General features: G+C 36.1%; 1 protein-coding gene and 1 pseudogene across 1 annotated transcript in view; one reads left to right on the top strand and one right to left on the bottom strand.

Moving 5' to 3' along the window:
- Positions 1-17,991, top strand: part of FNBP1L (formin binding protein 1 like) — a 78,393-nt gene that overhangs the window by 32,383 nt on the left and 28,019 nt on the right. Inside the window, exons 3-5 of the mRNA XM_088022839.1 lie at positions 13,720-13,773; positions 14,997-15,144; positions 16,469-16,531. Of these exons, the coding sequence (XP_087878965.1) occupies positions 13,720-13,773; positions 14,997-15,144; positions 16,469-16,531 (265 nt within the window). The remainder of the gene's footprint in view (positions 1-13,719; positions 13,774-14,996; positions 15,145-16,468; positions 16,532-17,991) is intronic.
- LOC114196829 (calmodulin-binding transcription activator 1 pseudogene) lies at positions 15,300-15,750 on the bottom strand (annotated as a pseudogene).

Here is a 17,991-nt window from a genome sequence, read left to right as displayed (position 1 = left end):
GGATGATTTATTGGCTAAATAATTGTGCTGGTTAATTCTAGAATATCATCACCTACTTACTAAAATGTAAACTTCATGGGGTGCCTGGGGTGGCTCAGTTGGTGAAGTGTCTGTCTTTGACTCAGGTCATGATCCTGGGGTCCTGGGATTGAGCCCAGCCTCAGGCTCCCTGCTCAGTGGGGACCCTGCTTCTCCCTCTGCCTCTGCTGCTCCATCTTTCCTGTGCTCTCTCTCTCTCTCTCTCAAATAAATAAATACAATCTTAAAAAAAAATAAAATGTAAACTTCACAAAGGAAAGAGATTTTTGTTTGTTCTGTGTGTTGCTTATTCCTAGCTTCTAGAACAGTGCATGGCACATAGCAAGCACTTTTTTTTGTATTTACTGAACACTTATATAGCATTTAATGTGTTGGTACTGTTCTAGTGCTTTTACACATACTAATACGTTTTGTTTTCATAAAAACCCAGTGAGATGTCAGTATTATTTTAAAGACTAGGAAACAGTTACAGAGAGGTGAAGAAAGTTAGCTGGATTCAGACTAGCTGCAGAGTCTAGGCTCTTGCTAGTACATCATGCTGCTTCAGCATAGGGAGAATGAATAATTCTCTATTGAGGATTTTTTTTTTCCTATCACCAGTGCCTAGTACCACAGAGACTTCTTTGGGTCTTGAGTATTTTACTGGAGACAATAATAAATTATTTAAAAACTATATAACAATATTTATAACTAACATATCTGTTTATTATGTTACAGTTAACAGAAATTTGATTAAAATGTAAATTATTATGTACTTCATAAATTTAAGTCTAGTTGGATGTTTTCCATAAAGATAAGAATAGGTTGGGAAAAAAAAGGTTAACACCTTAGAAGTCCTTCTTCCTTTTGAGAAAAAAAAATTTTTTTTAAAGATGTATTTATTTATTTGAGAGAGCGAGAATGAGAGAGAGAGAGTACATGAGATGGGGGAGGGCCAGAGGGAGAAGCAGGCTCCTTGCCGAGCAGGGAGCCCGATGCGGGACTCGATCCCGGGAGTCTGGGATCATGACCTGAGCCGAAGGCAGTTGCTTAACCAACTGAGCCACCCAGGTGCCCAAGAAAATTTTTTTAATTAAGGAGAAAAAACCTTTCAAGAAGCCCTATTTATTTTCATTTCCTTCTTGAGACATTAAGAATACTTTTGGGGGCACCTGGGTGGCTCAGTCAGTTAAGGGTCCTGGGATTGAGCCCCTCGTCTGCTGGGCTCCCTGCTCCCTAGGGAGTCTGTTTCTCCTTCTCCCTCTGCCCCTCTCCCCAATTGTGCTTTCTCTCTTGCTCTCTCACTCGCTCTCTTTCAAATAAATAAAAATCTTTAAAGAAAAGAATACTTTTGGGTATTTTTTAAACTTCATGTAGAAAGTGTTTCTTTAATTATGAGAATTTAAATTCTTTTTACTTTTATTGTTCCCATAACCTATTATAAATTGGTGTGAGGGATAGTATAATGTTACTTTAGTTCTCTCTGATTCTTGCCTTTAATATTTTCCTTAACTCTTTTAGCTCTTTTCTCCTGATGACTTAGAGAGTAAACACCATGACAGCAGGAGAACCTTTTCTTTAATGTCACGTAACTATATTTTCTTGATATGTTTGGATTGGACTTCATGTAGTTATCATTAGCATATTTTAGCTTTTTTGATGTTTTGTTTTTTGATTATTGACATTTTTCTCCTTCTTTGTACTTTTCGTGAGCCATAGAGCTCTATTTTTTTAATCTCATTTCATACTGTTATATCTAAAATGCTGCTGCATGCCCCTAGTCCTCCTAACTTAATTATCATAACCCCAAACTACCAGCCTCCATTTTTAACACCTGGATTGTTTGAGTGTCCATTTCAGTATATATATGCTGCTGTCTTATTTAATCTTCACAAGAGTTTGATGATATTTGTTACCATTGTATTTTTAAGACCTGTAGAGTATTTTCCCTATAGTAAACATCCAACAGTAAACTGTTGAGGAATAATGTGGAATGATTCATTTAACTAGTAAAGAAACTCAGGCTCATCACCTTAATGAGAATCACAATCCCTGTTCCTGATTTTTCTATTAAAATGTTTTAGATTTTTTTTTTTTTTTTTGGATTAAATGATGAAGCAGAACCTAACAAGTAAAACACAAAGCTCTTAGGAAAGAAAGTTCAAATCAGTTGTATTAAATATTTTGATAGTAAACTTTCCAGTGAAAAGGATTTAAAGACCTCATTTTGTTTAAACAACTACAAAAATAACTTGATAATGGTGTTGGCTGTGTAGATCACTTCATTAATCTCTTGGCTCTTTCATAATGCCTTGAGTAGTTTCATTTCCAAATTATTTTTTTACTGTTTGAATTGTGTAGAAGTGATTAAAATGAGGTAAAATGTTTATTTCATTATCCTGTATATATAAAATATAGGTAAATCAGATTTAGCTGCTTATTTGAATCTGGACTTTGAAGACGTTATATAGTTGTCTTTTAAGAATCTGATATTTAGAAGGGTCATTTTAAGTGTACATTTGAGGTGCCTTAAGTATATTCATACCATTATGCAACCAATCTCCAGAACTTACTCATCTTGAAAAACTAAAATGCTATACCTAATGAACAGCAACTCCCCATTTTCTCCTTCTCCCAGCCTCTGCAATTCTACTTTATGTTTCTGTGAATTTGACTACTCTAGGTACCTCGTAAGTAAAATAGAGTATTTCTTTTTTTGCGACTGGCTTGTTTCACTTAGCATAATATAAGGGTAATACATGTTGGAACATGTTCAGAACTTCCTTTTTTAAGGCTAAATATTACTCTGTTGTATGTATATACCACATTTTGTGTATCTCTATCTGTTACTGGACATTTGGGTCCACCTTTTGGCTGTTATGAATAATGATGCTATGAACATGTGTGTACAAATATTTGTTGGCGTTCCTGCTTTGAATTCTTTTGAGTGTATTCCTAGAATAGGAATTGCTGGATCATATGGTAAATCTGTGTTTAATTTTTTGAAGAACCATCATACTGTTTTCCTCAGTGGCTGTGAATTGTTTTACATTCCCACCAGCAATGCCCAAGGGTCCAATTTCTTCACCTTCTTTCCAACACTTGTTATTTTTGTGTTTTTGTTTTTGTTTTGTTTTTTAAGTGGTCTCGCACAGCATCAAGACCAATGTGGGGCTTGGACTCATGACTCTTGAGATCAGGACCTGAGCTGCTAAAATCAAGAGTCAGGTGCTTAACCAACTGAGCCACCCCTTTGTTTTTGTTTTTGGTAACAGCCCTCTTAATGGGTGTAAGAGATCTTATTTTGATTCTGATTTGCATTTCTCTAATGATTAGTGATATTGAGTATTTTTTCATATGCTTGAGGACCATTTTTGTATCTTTGAGGAAATGCTATTCAGGTTCTTTGTCCAATTTTTAAATCAAATTATTTGGTCTTTTTGTTACCGCATTTTAGGTGTTTGAATATATTTTCTGGATTTTAACCCCTTATCAGATACATGAGTTGTAAATTCTTTCCATTCCATTGGTTGGTTGTCTTTTCATTCTGTTGATTGTGACCTTGGATGCACAGGTTTTACATTTTGATGTCCACTTTACTTTTTTTTCATTGCCTGTGCTTTTGGTATCATATCTAAGAAATCATTGCCAAATCCAGTGTCATGAAGCTTTCCCCCTATCTTTTTAAGAGTTTTGTAGTGTTAGCTCTTATGTTTAGGTCTTTGATCCATTTTGAGTTAGTCTTTGTGGTGGAAGGTAAGGGTATACAGCTTTATTCTTCTGTACATGGGTATCTTTTCTGTTTAATTTTACACTATATGAGAAAGGATTCGTGGCTGTAAATGGTGGAAAACCCAGTTTGAATGTTAAGTATAATGGCAATAATAACATTTATAGGTTGGAGACTGTAGTTATAATCAAGGTGCTCATAAGTTAGTTACCTTGTAATTGCTAAATTCCATGGATATTTTTAGTACCAGTGTTTTTACATCTCTGTGATGAATTGACTATTTCTTCTTAGAACTTAAAAAAAAATCATCTTCAGTGATAAGCTTTTTTGGGTTGTCTGAGTTATCTCTCCTAGGGGTTGGAAAACTTTTTTTTATAAAGTGCCAGATAATAATTTTGGCTTTTTGCACCATATGTTACAACTATTCAGCTTTGCTGCTGTTGTTCATCTCTGCTATTGTAGTGCAAAAGCAGCCTTAAACAATACATAGATGAATGAGTGTGGTGTGTTCCAGTAAAACTTTATTTATAAAAACAGGTAGCTGGGTGGGCCATAATTTGTTTACCTCTGATCTACCTGACTGTTCATCCTTATTGCTCTTCTCACGCACTTTGTCTTTCCCTCTTAAATGTGTATTTCTAGATTATTTTTAGCTACCTTCTCGTTTCGTACTTTTTGGGTAGCCTCATTCTCATTCATTATTGTTTTAACTATCTTAGGTGTTGGAACAGATTTGAGGTGGGGTTTGGTGTTGTCCTCCCCCCCTTTTTTTTAAAGGGGGGGCAGGGCAGAGGGAGAGGGAGAGAATCCTAATCAGGCTCCGCGCCCAGCACGGAGCTGACCCAGGGCTGATCTCAACAACTGAGATCATGATCTGAGCCGAATCAAGAGTCAGACACTGTACTGACTGAGCCACCCATGCACTTCTGGCATTGTCCTTTATTAGCTATTTGACCATGTCTTAGTCCTGTAGAATAGGGCTAATAATACCTGCTTGTAAGTTTGCTGTAAGTATAAGATTATAGAGTGCTTAGCATAGAGATTGGTAAATAGTATGTGGGTGACAAATGGTCGCTCTCGTTTTTGTTACTGTCCTGTTACGTGTTAACTCTCACATCTGTATCTAGATCCCAGAAGTTTCTTTAGTGTTCCAGTTTTTACTACATTTCTCTGTTAGACATTTTTGTTCAGCTCTTCTGTAGTGTCATTTAAGAAGCATTCCTCTTCAAGTAGGAGTCTTCCCACATAACAAGAAGTTTGGAAATGGGATTCTAGAGCTTAGTAATGTCAGCGGCATTGTGAATTTCTTGATCTCGGTTGCAAGATGTGGTAGGAGTTTCAGTCATCCTATCCTCACACATCTGTATCCAGAGCAGTAGCAAAGTGTGAAGAAGGGACTTCTTCTGAGGTAATTTTTTTCCTTTTTATTGTTAAAAAGTTAGGAAATAGAATCTCTAGGACTTGAACACCCTAAGGTGTTCACCTTAGTAAAGTTAGGGTCATTGCCAGATTTTTGGCTGAAATGTCTAGGTTGATGGTAGTACCATTAATATAAGAAAAGAATAAGGTTTATAAAGAAAATAAATTCCATTTTAGACTTGCATTTGATGTACCTGTGGCAGATGGACTGCTGTCCTGTAGCCAGTCCTCCTCCTGTAACAGCTTTATTGAGGTATCATTTACATACCATTAAATTCACCCTTTTAAACAATTCATTGGCTTTTAGTATACTCAGAGTTTTCAAATCATCACCAATTATTTAATTTTAGAACATTTTTATCATAAAAAGAAACCCCTGTACCTATCAGCAGTCATTCCCCATTCACCCCTCCTTCAAGCCCTGGCAACCACTAATCTATTTCCTGTCTTTGTGTATTTGCCTGTTCTAATTAACTGAGTTTTTTGTCTTTCTTTCTGTTGATATAGTACCTGAAGTAATTAATGTGTAGCACATAGATTTGCTCATGTTTGAATCAATAAATTCATTCATCCACAAAAATAATTTTCGGTGGTGTTTCAGATAACCATGACTAAGAACTACAGGTAGAGGGTATTTAGTTAGACTTCCTTAATATGACATAGAAACGCCTCTGCTGCCCCCCATATACCTTTCCAGCCTCACTGATTACCATAGTTTGGTTCATGGTTGATGTTCCAGCAACATGAACCCATTCATAGTTATTCATAAATGCTGTAATTTTTCTCTTCCATGCCTATGCTTATTAGATCTTCCCTATTTAGAATCCTCCCAGGGCTTTCCAGTTGTCTAGTTCTTGTTCACCTCTTAAGGGTATGTCAGGGAATCAGAAATTTCAGACTTTCTTCTCTGGGGAAGCCCCTTTATAGAGTCCTCTGTTGTTCTTACCATATTACATTATGTAAAAGTGTTTTATATATTTGATTTCTCTAGGCCAGGGATCTCTGAACTTTTTATTGCTTACTTTTAAAAACTGAACAGTGCATGCACAATTTTTTTTATAAATAATATACATGTACTAGTGTAGTAATGTCAAATATTAAAACTTAAAATTTATTTTTAAAGATTTTATTTGAGAGAAAGAGAGACAGCAACAGAGTTAGCGAGAGAGAACACGAGGTGGGAGGAGAAGGAGAAGCAGGCTCCCCGCTGAGCAGGGAGCCCTACAGGGGATTCGTTCCCAGGACCCTGGGATCATGACCTGAGCCGAAGGCAGACGCTTAACCAACTGAGCCACCCAGGCACCCCTAAAATTTATTTTTAATTGTAGTATAGTTGACATGTTATATTAGTTTTAGGTGTACAACATAGTGATTTAAACATTTATATGCATTATATAATGCTCACTCTGATAAGTGTAATTACCATCTGTCACCATACACATATCATCTTTTTATAATTTTCAGAGTAGGTCTTTCACCTCTTTGGTTAACTTTATTCCTAGGTGTTTTATTCCTTTTGATGCAATTGTAAATAGGATTAATTTCTCTTCATGCTACTTTTTATTAGTTTATAGAAGCACAACAATATGCTAATTTCGTATCCTGCAGCTTTACTGAATTCATTTATTCTTAGCTCATTTATAGTTTTTGGTAGAATCTTTAGGACCTTACTATATATGGTACTGTGTCATCTGTCAATAGTGACAGTTTTACTTATTCCTTACAAATATGGTTGCTTTTTATTTCTTTTTCTTGTCTGATTACTCTGGCTAGAACTTCTAGTATTAACGTTGAATAAAAGTGGCGAGAGTGGTCATCCTTGTCTTGTTCTTGATCTTAGAGGGAAAGCTGCTTTTCACCATTGAGTGTGATATTAGCTGTGGGCTTATCATATATGGACTTTACTATGTTGAGTTATGTTCCCTGTATATCTGCTTTGTTGAGTTTTTATCATGAATGGATGTTGAATTCTTTTCCTACATCTCTTGAGATTATCATATGATTTTTATCCTTCGTTTTGTTAATGTGATATATCACTTTTATTGATTTATGGATTTGAGCCATTCTTGTATCCCTGCTATAAATTCCACTTAATTGTGTTGAATGATTTTTTAAAATTTATTGTTGAATGTAGTTTACTCATATTTTATTGAGGATTTTGCGTTATGTTCTTCAGGGATATTGGCCTCTAATTTTCTTTTTTTTGTAGTGTCTTTGGTATCAGGGTAATGATGGCTACATAGAATGAATATGGAAGCCTTTATTTAATTTTTCTTTCTCTAATTTTTTGGAATAGTTTGAGAAGGATGGGTATTAATTCTTCTTTAAATGTTTGGTAGAATTCACCTGTGAAGCCATCTGGTCATGTACTTTTTTTGTTGTGTGTTTTTTTTATTGTTGTTACTGAATCAGTTAAATTACTAGTAATTAGTGTGTTCAAATTTTCTTTTCTCCTGATTCATTCTTGAAAGATTCTTTTTCTGGGAACTTGTCCATTGCTTCTACATTGTCCAGTTTGTTGGTGTATACTTTTTCATAGTAGCCTCATAATCCTTTGTATTTCTGTGGTATTGGTTGTAACTCCTCTCCTCTTTCATTTCTGATTTTATTTGAGTCCTCTCTTTTTTTTCCTTGATGAGTCTGGCTAAAGGTTTATTAATTGTTTATTTTTTTTGAAGAACCAACTATTAGTTTCACTGATATTTTCTATTTTTTTTAGTCTCTATTTCATTTATTTCTGCTGTGATCTTTATTATTTCCTTCCTTCTATTAACTTTGGGTTTTGTTCTTTTTCTAGTTCCTTTAGATGTAAGGTTAGAGTGTTTGTGATTTTTCTTACACCACTATAAACTTTCCTCTTAAAGAACTGCCTTTGCTGTGTCCCAGAGATTTTCAGTGTTGAGTTTACATTTTCATTTGTCTCAAGGTATTTTATTATTTTCTCTTTGATTTCTTTGTTGACCCATTGGTTATTTAGTTGCATATTGTTTAGCCTCCACGTGTTTCTGTTTTTTCCATTTTTTTTTTTCTTGTGATTGATTTTTAGTTTCATACTGTTGTGGTCAGAAAAGATGCTTGATATGATGTCAGTGTTTTTAAATTTATTGAGACTTGTGTGGCCCTAAATGTGATCTATCCTGGAGAATGTTCCATGTGTACTTGAAAAGAATGTATTCTGTTCTTTTTAGGTGGAATGCTGTATGTATCTGTTAAGTGCATCTGCTCTGATATGTTGTTCAAAGCCAGTGTTTCCTTACAAATTTTGTGTATACATGAGGTATCCGTTGATGTAAGTGTGGTGCTACAGTCCCCTACTATTTACTGTATTACTATCGATTTCTCCCTTTATGTCTATTAATGTTTGACTTAACATATTTAGGTACTTGCTGTGTTGGGTGCATTGATATTTATAGTTGTTATATTCTCTTGTTGGATTCATCTCTTTATCATTATGTAATGGGCTTCTTTGTCTCTTGTTACAGTCTTTGTTTTAAAGGCTGTTTTGTCTGATGTAAGTATTGCTACCTCAGCTTTTCTTGTTTGTTTCCATTTGCTTGGAATATCTTTTGCCATCCCTTTACTATCAGTCTGTACGTATCTTTAGGTCTGAAGTGAGCCTCTTGAAGACAGCGTATAGATGGGTCTTTTTTTTTTTTTTTATCTATTCAGTCACCTTATGTCTTTTGATTGGAACATTTAGTTTATTTACATTTAAGATAGTTATTGATATGTATATACTGATTGCTGTTTTAATAGTTTTCTGGTTGTTTTTGTAGTTCTTGGTTCTTTTTTTCTTGCTTTTTTTCCCTTGTGATTTGATGACTTTTTTTTTTTTTTAGTGTTTTGCTGGATTCTTTTCTCTTTATTTTTTGTGTATGTGTTACTGGCTTTGAGTTTGTGGTTACCATGAGATTCATATATAGCATGCTATGTATATAGCAGTCTCTTTTAAATTGATGGTCACTTAAGTTTGAACACATTCTAAAAGCACTACATTCTTCCCCTCCCTTTGTTTTATGTATTTGACATATATTTTACATCTTTTTATTTTGTATATCCTTTAATTATTGTAGATAAAATTGATTTTACTACTTTTGTCTTTTAACTATCATAGTACTTTTATGAATGATGTACCACTTTTACCATATATTTGCTTTTACCAGTGAAATTTTTTTTCTTTTTGAAGATTTTATTTATTTATTTGAGAGAGACACAGTGAGAGAGGGAACACAAGCAGGGGGAGTGGGAGAGGGAGAAGCAGACTTACCGCTGAGCAGGGAGCCCGATGCGGGGTTCGATCCCAGGACCTTGGGACCATGACCCGAGCCGAAGGCAGACACCTAACAACTGAGCCACCCAGGTGCCCCGAAATTTTTTCTTTCATAATTTTCTTCTAGTTGTAGCCTTTTCTACTTTAAGAAGTCCCTTCAACACTTCTTGTAAAGTCAGTTTAGTGGTGATGAAGTCCTTTAACTTTTGTTTGTCTGGGAAACTATCTCTACTTCAATTCTGAATGATACCTTGCTGAGTAGGGTATTGTTTATAGGGTTTTTACCTTTTGGCACTTTGAATATATCATGCTGTGGGCTGCAGAGTTTCTGCTGAAAAATCAAACAATAGACTTAGGTGGTTGTTCCCGTGTACATAACATTTACTTTTTTGTCTTGCTGCTTTAAGATTCGCTCTTTTAATTTTTGATATTTTAATTATTATGTGGTTGGTGTGGACCTCTTTGGGTTTATCTCCTTTGGGGGTTTCTTTCCTTCCTTGACCTGGATATCTATTTCATTCCTCAAGTTAGGGAATTTTTCAGCTGTTATTTCTTCAGATGATTTTTTCCCCTCTCTCTTTTTCCATCTGGGACCCTGAAAATGCAAATGTTGGTGTGCTTGATGTTCCCCAGAGGTCCCTTAACCTATTCTTTTATTTTTATTTATTTAAAAAAGATTTTATTTATTTATTTGAGAGAGTGGGAGAGGGGCCAAGGGAAAGGAAGAAAATCTCAAACAGACTCCCCACTAAGTGTGGAGCCCGATGCCAGGCTTAATCCCAGGACCCTGAGATCATGACCTGAGCCAAAACCAAGAGTAGGATGCCTAACCAACTGAGCCACTCACATGTCCCAATCTATTCTTTTAAACATTCTTTTTGCTTTTCAGCTTGATTTCCACTATTCTGTCTTCTAGATTGCGGATTTATTCTTCTTCCTCTAGTGTGTTTTTCATTTCATTTTTTTTGTATTTTTCAACTCTGGTTCTTTTTTTATATTTTCTAACTGTTCAGATTCTGAGTTCATCTACTCTTCTCAAGTCTGGTAAGCTTCTTTATGACCATTATTTTGAATTCTTTATCCAGTAGATTGCCTATTTCTGTTCCATTTAGTCCTTTTTCTGAGATTTTGTGTTCTTTCATTTGGATCATATTCCTCTATTTCCTTGTTTTTGTCTGTTTCTCTGTGTTTGTTTCCATATGTGAGGTATGTCAGCTATGGCTCCTGGTCTTGAAAGCAGTGGTCTTAAGTAGAAAGTGTTCTTTGGGACACAGTAGTGCCAGTTCCCCCTGCTCACCAGAACCATGCACTCCAGGAATATTCCCCGTGTGGGTTTTGTGCAGCCTCCTGTTGTGACTGGACTACAGCACTGCTGGCTGAGAGGCCTGGTTGGCCTAGCTGGCCTGCTGTGAGTGTCCTGGTAGGCGGGGTTAGCTCCTGCTATAGCTGGCTGCCAGGCCCAGCTGTGACTGTTGCAGGCATGCTGAGGGGTGGAAGGCTGAGTGGCTGGGCTCCAAACCCTTCCAAGGACAGGAGTTGCTTTGGAGAGGTACTCTTCTGGCTAGGGTTGCCCACTGGGTGTGGTGGGGTGGTAGTTGTTTTGGGGGATGCTGGTTCTAACTGAGGCTGCCTGCCAGGTGTGGTGAGTGGGAACTGCTTTGGAGGGCTACCTGCCAGAGCAGTTAGGTTGAATGTGGTAGGTCTGCAAGGGAACACAGGGCTGGGTGAGCACAGCTACCAAAGTAGATGGAGAGTTTCAAAACTGGTGCCCGCCTTCTTAAGACCAAGTAGGCTGAAGGAGTGCGAGAAAAATGGTACCTGCCAGCACTTCCATTCCTGGAGAAAGTTCCTATGAATCCTTGCCCCTGTGCACACATCCTAAAATTAGTCAGTAAATGAAATCCTTTACGTGTGGCCCAGGCACTTTTTAAACTTCTGCCTCTGTGCTGTATCTCCCAGTGATACAGACTCTTTGAAGAGTCTTGGTTTCCTATAGACTTCTTGCTCTCCCATAGTTAAGTCCTGCTGATTTCCAAAGCCAGATGTTATAGGGTCTTGTTTTCCTGTGCAGATCCCCAGAGTGGGAGGGTATTTTATGTGGGGCTTCATCCATTTGCTCCTCAGGGGGGACTTCTACACCTGTGATATCTCTACCACTTGTGCATTGCCATGATGGGGTTTCGGTTCCTGACTGTGTATCTGCCCCTAATATCCTTTTTGATGTGGCTTTTTCTGTATATCTTTAGTTGTAGAATAGGTGTTCTGCTAGTCTTGAGGTCATTCCCAGAGTTGCACTGTATATAGTTAGAGCCTTGAGTGTTGTGGGAAGAGAGAGGCTCAGGATCTTTCTTCTCCATCTTCCCCTCCTTTCTAGTAAAACTTTCAGTAAACAGGTATATATATGTAAGGCCTAAGGCTTTCATTCTGTACCTTACTTTACAACCAATGATGACTGTGAGTTTTTTTTAAAGAGATTTTATTTTATTTATTTATTTATTTATTTATTTATTTTAGAGAGAGCAAGCAGGGGGAGGGGCAGAAGGAGAGGGAGAGCAAGAATCTCAAGCCGACTCTGTGTTGAGCACAGAGCCTGACTCGGGGCTCAATCTCATGACCCTGAGATCATGACCTGAGCCAAAATCAAGAGTTGGATGCTTTACCAACTGAACCACCCAGGTGCCCCGACTATGAGTTTATTTTGATTAATTCGGTAAATATTAACCCTTCTCAGTGTCTTGCCTGTTCTTTTCCCCTGTTGTTCAGGGTGTTAGGACCTCCTTCTGTTGTCTGTCATAGCACCCTTTGTATACTTTTATCATAGCATTTATTATGCTGTATATTGTAATTATTGGTATACGCTTATCTCCTTTCAGTAGAGTATAAATCTCTTGAGCATGGGTAGTCTCTCATCTCTAATGTTCCCAGTAGCTTGCCCAGTGCCTAGCATATAGTAGGTAATTATAGAATGAATAAGCTGAATTAAATGGAATGAATTGATGATTTGAGAATTAAGACAGTGATTCTTTTGAAATATTTATTTGAAAGACCATAGGGCCATTTATTTTATAAATGCCTACACGTTAAAACAGTGTATCTTATTATTTCTGTTGATGGACTAGTTTTCTTTTTAAATTTCCAATCCATTGTGTATTAATGCTTTTGTAAAATACAGTAAAATTTTAATGCTAGGAAAATGACATAAAAGGAGACAAAATATAGGCACCAATTTTTTTATTAGATTCAACAGACAAAATTACTCTCAAGTTCTGTACTTAGCTTTTTGTGGATTGGCAACAAAGAGTCTGTGGACCTTTACTTGTCCATTGACCATATTTTGAGAACTGTACAAAGCACTGGTAAATGCTTTACAAATACTGTCCGCTTTAATTTTCATTACCCTGTAGGGTGTAGGTACTGTTATTGCCATTGTTAGGAAATTAGGCAAGTAAATTACCCAAGGACACATAGATGTCACACAAAACAGTTAGGATTCAAACCCAGGTAGTCCAGTCTGACTTCAGAGTCCATGTTCTAGTCTCCTTCTGAGTTTGCAAAGGTGAGATGAGGTAGTATTTTAGGCTGAGACTGTGTAGACTGAACACAGATGCAGGCAAAGAAAGTTATAAGTATAAATATAATTAATTTGTCTAAAGAGAATGTTAAGGGTCATATAAAAGCAGAGTTATGGAGGATGCATGATCATTTAGGCAAATTAATTTGCCTAAAAAAGAGAATGTTAAGGGTCATATAAAAGCAGAGTTATGGAGGATGCATGATCATTTAGGCAAATTAATTTGCCTAAAAAAGAGAATGTTAAGGGTCATATAAAAGCAGAGTTATGGAGGATACTGTTCTTTTATCCTGTTAGTGAGTCAGTATCTTGTTTGCATGTTACCTTACTTAGTTCATATTAAAATTCCTGATTTGGAAAACAAAATAGTGATGATATTTCTTTGAAATACATGTCTTTTTGCTGTCACTCAGTTTCATATACTGAAATTTGTTCTGTGTACTTTGTTTCTTCTTACCTCTCTCATTTGATAGCATAATCATCCAAATTATTATGATTACACTCATACACACCAAAAATAACACTTCTTTTTAACAGGTATCAGTATTTCAAGAACAAAATGTAAGGATCATATGTTAATGGTAGTAGAGGATTATGTTGCTGTCCTGTTTTATGTCATTAAATTCTTGATATCATGAAATTGGCAACTTTTAGAATATATTTCAACAGTAGTATTTTTTATACATTAAAAAACTTGTTTTCTTCCTATAGAAATCTGGTCAAGAAGTACTGTCCCAAACGTTCCTCCAAAGATGAAGAACCAAGGTAAATTATATACCTGTTTATTATTGCATATTGAAATTTAAAAAAAACTTATATTTTTGTTATTTAGTAAAATAAATATGCTGTTAGCTCTTTATAATGTTTTTTTAAGTTTTAATTTAAAAAAATCATAGGTTTTTGAATAAGAAACTATTCTAATAAGAATGAATGTTTCAGTGGGCTCAGTTTTCTGAAATAGTTGGAAGTATGGGTTTCCAAGTAAAATGTGGACTGGGACTTGAGTGATTTAGTTTTCAAAAGAAAAGGGTATTTTCCCCTTTATTTTGTAATTGTTAGCTTGTTAGATTCTTGCTTTTACTCTTACAGGTATTAAAACAGTTTGGCTGGTTAGTTTAAAGGGATATCGAAATGGAATGAGGTTTTCAGAGTAACCTTGGAGCTCTGAATAAAAGTTTAGGAATTGCTTATGAGCTTTTTGGTAGTCTTAAGCAGGCATATGTGGATGGCTCTAAAATACAGAAACAAAGAGACTAGCCTTAGAACAACTTTGTATATAATTGTTAGTTGTTAGGATTCTTAGGTTTAGTGTTAATGGAGTACTGAGTTACTTGCTTTCTACTGAAAGAGTGTTCGGGCAGTGTATTTAGAGTAGATCTATACATGTTAATACAGCAATTCTCTTTGTTTCTCTCCTTCCCTCCACATGCATTTTTTTACCCTTATTGCCCCTTTTTACTCCTCTTTGGTGCCAACCATAATGGCACTTTACTTCCATTCAGGATGTGGGCAGGCATATAAGCAGCTGTATCCAGAGCTGATAGCAAAATTGTTCTATAGATCAGCCATCGAAATGCATTTGAGTGGTACGATTGGCAGGTTCTGTCCTCGAGAGCAAGCACATCATCTCTGCAACAGGTTCAGCTGCCAGTCCTAGGAATCCAAGCTCATTCCCCAGCTCAGGCCAGTCAATTGGCTACTTAAGAGATTCCAGTATGCCAAAAGAGCCTGCAGGTAGTATTCTTACTATTTTTTGACCCCATATACCCCTTTATTTATAAATTAAGACTACTCGAAGATATCCAAACATACACAACTTGAGTTAAATACGGTATTCTTTTCATACAAAGTTAATTTGGAGCTACCAGTGGAGAGTGAGGTTGAATATGTTAAAATGTGTCAAGTGTCAGGCTCATCCATACCTCACAGAAAATATTTGTAAAGAAAAAATACATAAATTTCACCATTTTTTAATATGTTTTTGTCAGGTTTACCTCGTGTATAGCCTTTTTTAACATCCTTAACGAGTTAAATGACTATGCAGGACAGCGAGAAGTAGTAGCAGAAGAAATGGCGCACAGAGTTTATGGTGAATTAATGAGATATGCTCATGATCTGAAAACTGAAAGAAAAATGGTAATTATTGTTTTCATCCAGCTATATAGTATATGAAATATTTTCACATAATTACTTTGCTTTTTAAAGTAATGTTCAGTATAAACTGATTTTCTATTTTAATTTCTTTTTTTATTTTAAAAACTGAAATGAATTTTAATACAGAAAATGACAGCATTTTGCAAATTTATCGCTCAAAGGGGTATCTCTATTTGAGGAAATCAGCGTGTTACACTTTGAGAGATGAAATGTTACAGCTTGTACACCAAAATTAAAAAATGAAATTAAATTAAAAAATGAAATGGTTACCAAGGTAATGCAGGTCAGGGGATCAAAGGTGAAGGGTCACACGTTATTAAAAAGAAATCCAAAAGGACGGCTGCATCATGATCTCTCATTAGTGTTCCACCGGTGCCTCTCTTTGGGTAAACTTGAACATTTCGGCAGACATTCAAGCAGGTTTTTCGGTAAAAAGATTTTTACATGACTACTATTGCTGTTCCCATGATCATCTTCTAGAGGTGGCACGGTGTTGAGAACACAGTAGGTGCTAGTTCCGCAGAATACACTTTAGGAAACGCTCTTCCGGCTTGTTTTCGGCAGCCATTTCCCCTCCGCGCGCCACATTCTCCTCCTACCTCGCGACCGGGACCACAAGCGTGCGCCTCGTACCGCCGCCCTATTTTAATTTCTTTTAGCTAAAATTATCTTAAGATACTCTTGCTAATTTGTGATCCTTTTGGATTTAAGACCAAGATTTTGGTAACCTACAGCCCATGGGCCAAATCTAGCTTACTGCCTGTTTTTCTTAGTTCCCATGAGCTAAGAATGGTTTGTATATTTTGGATAGTTGAAAAGAAAATCAAAAGACTATTTCATGGCATGTGAAAATTGTTTGAAATTCACATTTCAGTGACTGTAATTAAAGTTTTATTGAAACAGACCCACCCTTATTTACTTATGTATTTCCTGTGGCTGCTTTTGTATTATATCAGCAAAGTTGAGTATTTGTAACCGAGACCACATGGCTTGCAAAACTTAAGATATTTATATCTGACCCTTTATAGAAGACATTTGTCAACCCCTATTCAAGACAAATCATACATTTTTCTAGAGATTATATCTGTCTTAAAGGATATACTTAAAGTATTCAGATAATACTTATTAAATGCATTTTAGAGAGTTTTGCTTTACTAATAATCTCTTCCTAAGTGTTGATAAAATTACATAATTAGTACGTTGAAAAAATAAAGTGAAAAATAAAGGTTTTTTTGGATTTTTAGACTTTTAGTATTTAAATCTAATTTTTTGTTTGTTTTATTTGTTTTGTGGTTATGATCTCCAGCATCTTCAAGAGGGACGGAAAGCTCAACAGTACCTTGACATGTGCTGGAAACAGATGGATAATGTGAGTTACAGTGTTTTCATGCTTGTAAAGTTTTATAGACTAGTTTAGCTTCAAATTCTCCTATGCTTCACATCTTTTGAGTTTAATATTTCTCGATGTATTTATAAATATTTAACATTGGTGTAAAGAATATGAGATCATTTTGTCATTTTTCTTTTTTTTTTCCCTATATGGCTTTATACTTGTACCAACTCCGTAATCTTCAGATAACTCTAAAAGCTTAGGAGTATACTTTTTTATTTTTGTAATAGTTACTATAAAATATTGATAGAAGGTAGGGGTAATGAGAGTATTAATAGTGCCTGGGTGGCTCAGTTGGTTAGGCGTCTGCGTTTGGCTTGGGTCATGATCCCAGGGTCCTGGGATTGAGCCCCACATCAGGCTCCCTGCTCAGCAGAAAGCCTGCTTCTCCCTCTCCCACTCCCCCTGCTTGTGTTCCCTCTTTCGCTGTCTCTCTCTCTGTCAAATAAATAAATAAAATCTTTAAAAAAAAAATAGTGATGTATCTCAGAAGACCATTTGACAGAAACTGAGGGGACCTAGATTCTAGTTCTGCCTTTTGTGATTTCTCTTGATTTCATCTTTAGCATATGAAAAATGAAGACAGTGGACTAGATTATATGAAATGTTTCTTCCAGTTCAGTGATTCTGTAATAATGTAAATATTCCTAGTACTGGGCTCTTGGTCATAGACCGTTCAAATTGTAGGAAAGAAAATATTTGATAGTATTTATAGGTAAAATTATAAAAGTATAATAATTATTTACTATAAAAACTTTCCAAGGGTAGGGGCGCCTGGGTGACTCGGTTGAGTGGCTGACTCTTAATTTCAGCTCAAGTTGTGATCCTCAGGGTCCTAGAATCGAGCTGAGCGGGGAGCCTGCTTCAGAATTTCTCTCCCTCTCCCTCTGCTCCTCTCCCGCTCTCCCTCTCTCAAATAAAAAAATCTTTAAAAAAATCCCAGACTTCAAGGGTGCTTGCTAATGTGCTTTCTCTTAAATATACTGGCATACAGTCATTTGAAAAACAAGATGTCTACATAGAACATTGTCTGCTTTCCTTAAAATTCTCTACCACATGTTCTGTAGTATAAGATTAATATTCCTTTTGGGGGCACCTGGGTGGCTCAGTTGGTTGAGTGTCTGACTCTTGGTTTCAGCTCAGGTGCGTTGGGCTCCCCACTGAGTGCAGAGTTTGCTTCAGATTCTTTCTCCCTCTCCCTCCCCCTCTGCCCTTCCCTACTCTCACAGGCTCGCTCTCTCTAATACATAAATAAAATCTTAAAAAAATACATTCTTTTTGAACTCTCAGGTTAGTAAGCAGCTTATTCTTTACTCTTTTACTTGCATATTTTTATTATGGACACTGTATTCGAAAGGATTTTTTTCCATGTCAATTTAGTTTGTTAATTTAGTTTGGGAAACGGACTTTAAAGTTTAAGATTAGAAAAAACCTCATGT

Source organism: Eumetopias jubatus, unplaced genomic scaffold, assembly GCF_037043125.1.
Source record: "Eumetopias jubatus isolate StellerSeaLion01/CBP00866 unplaced genomic scaffold, mEumJub1_p1.0 scaffold_4, whole genome shotgun sequence".
NCBI lineage: Eukaryota > Metazoa > Chordata > Mammalia > Carnivora > Otariidae > Eumetopias > Eumetopias jubatus.
This window is presented reverse-complemented; position numbering and strand designations above follow the sequence as displayed.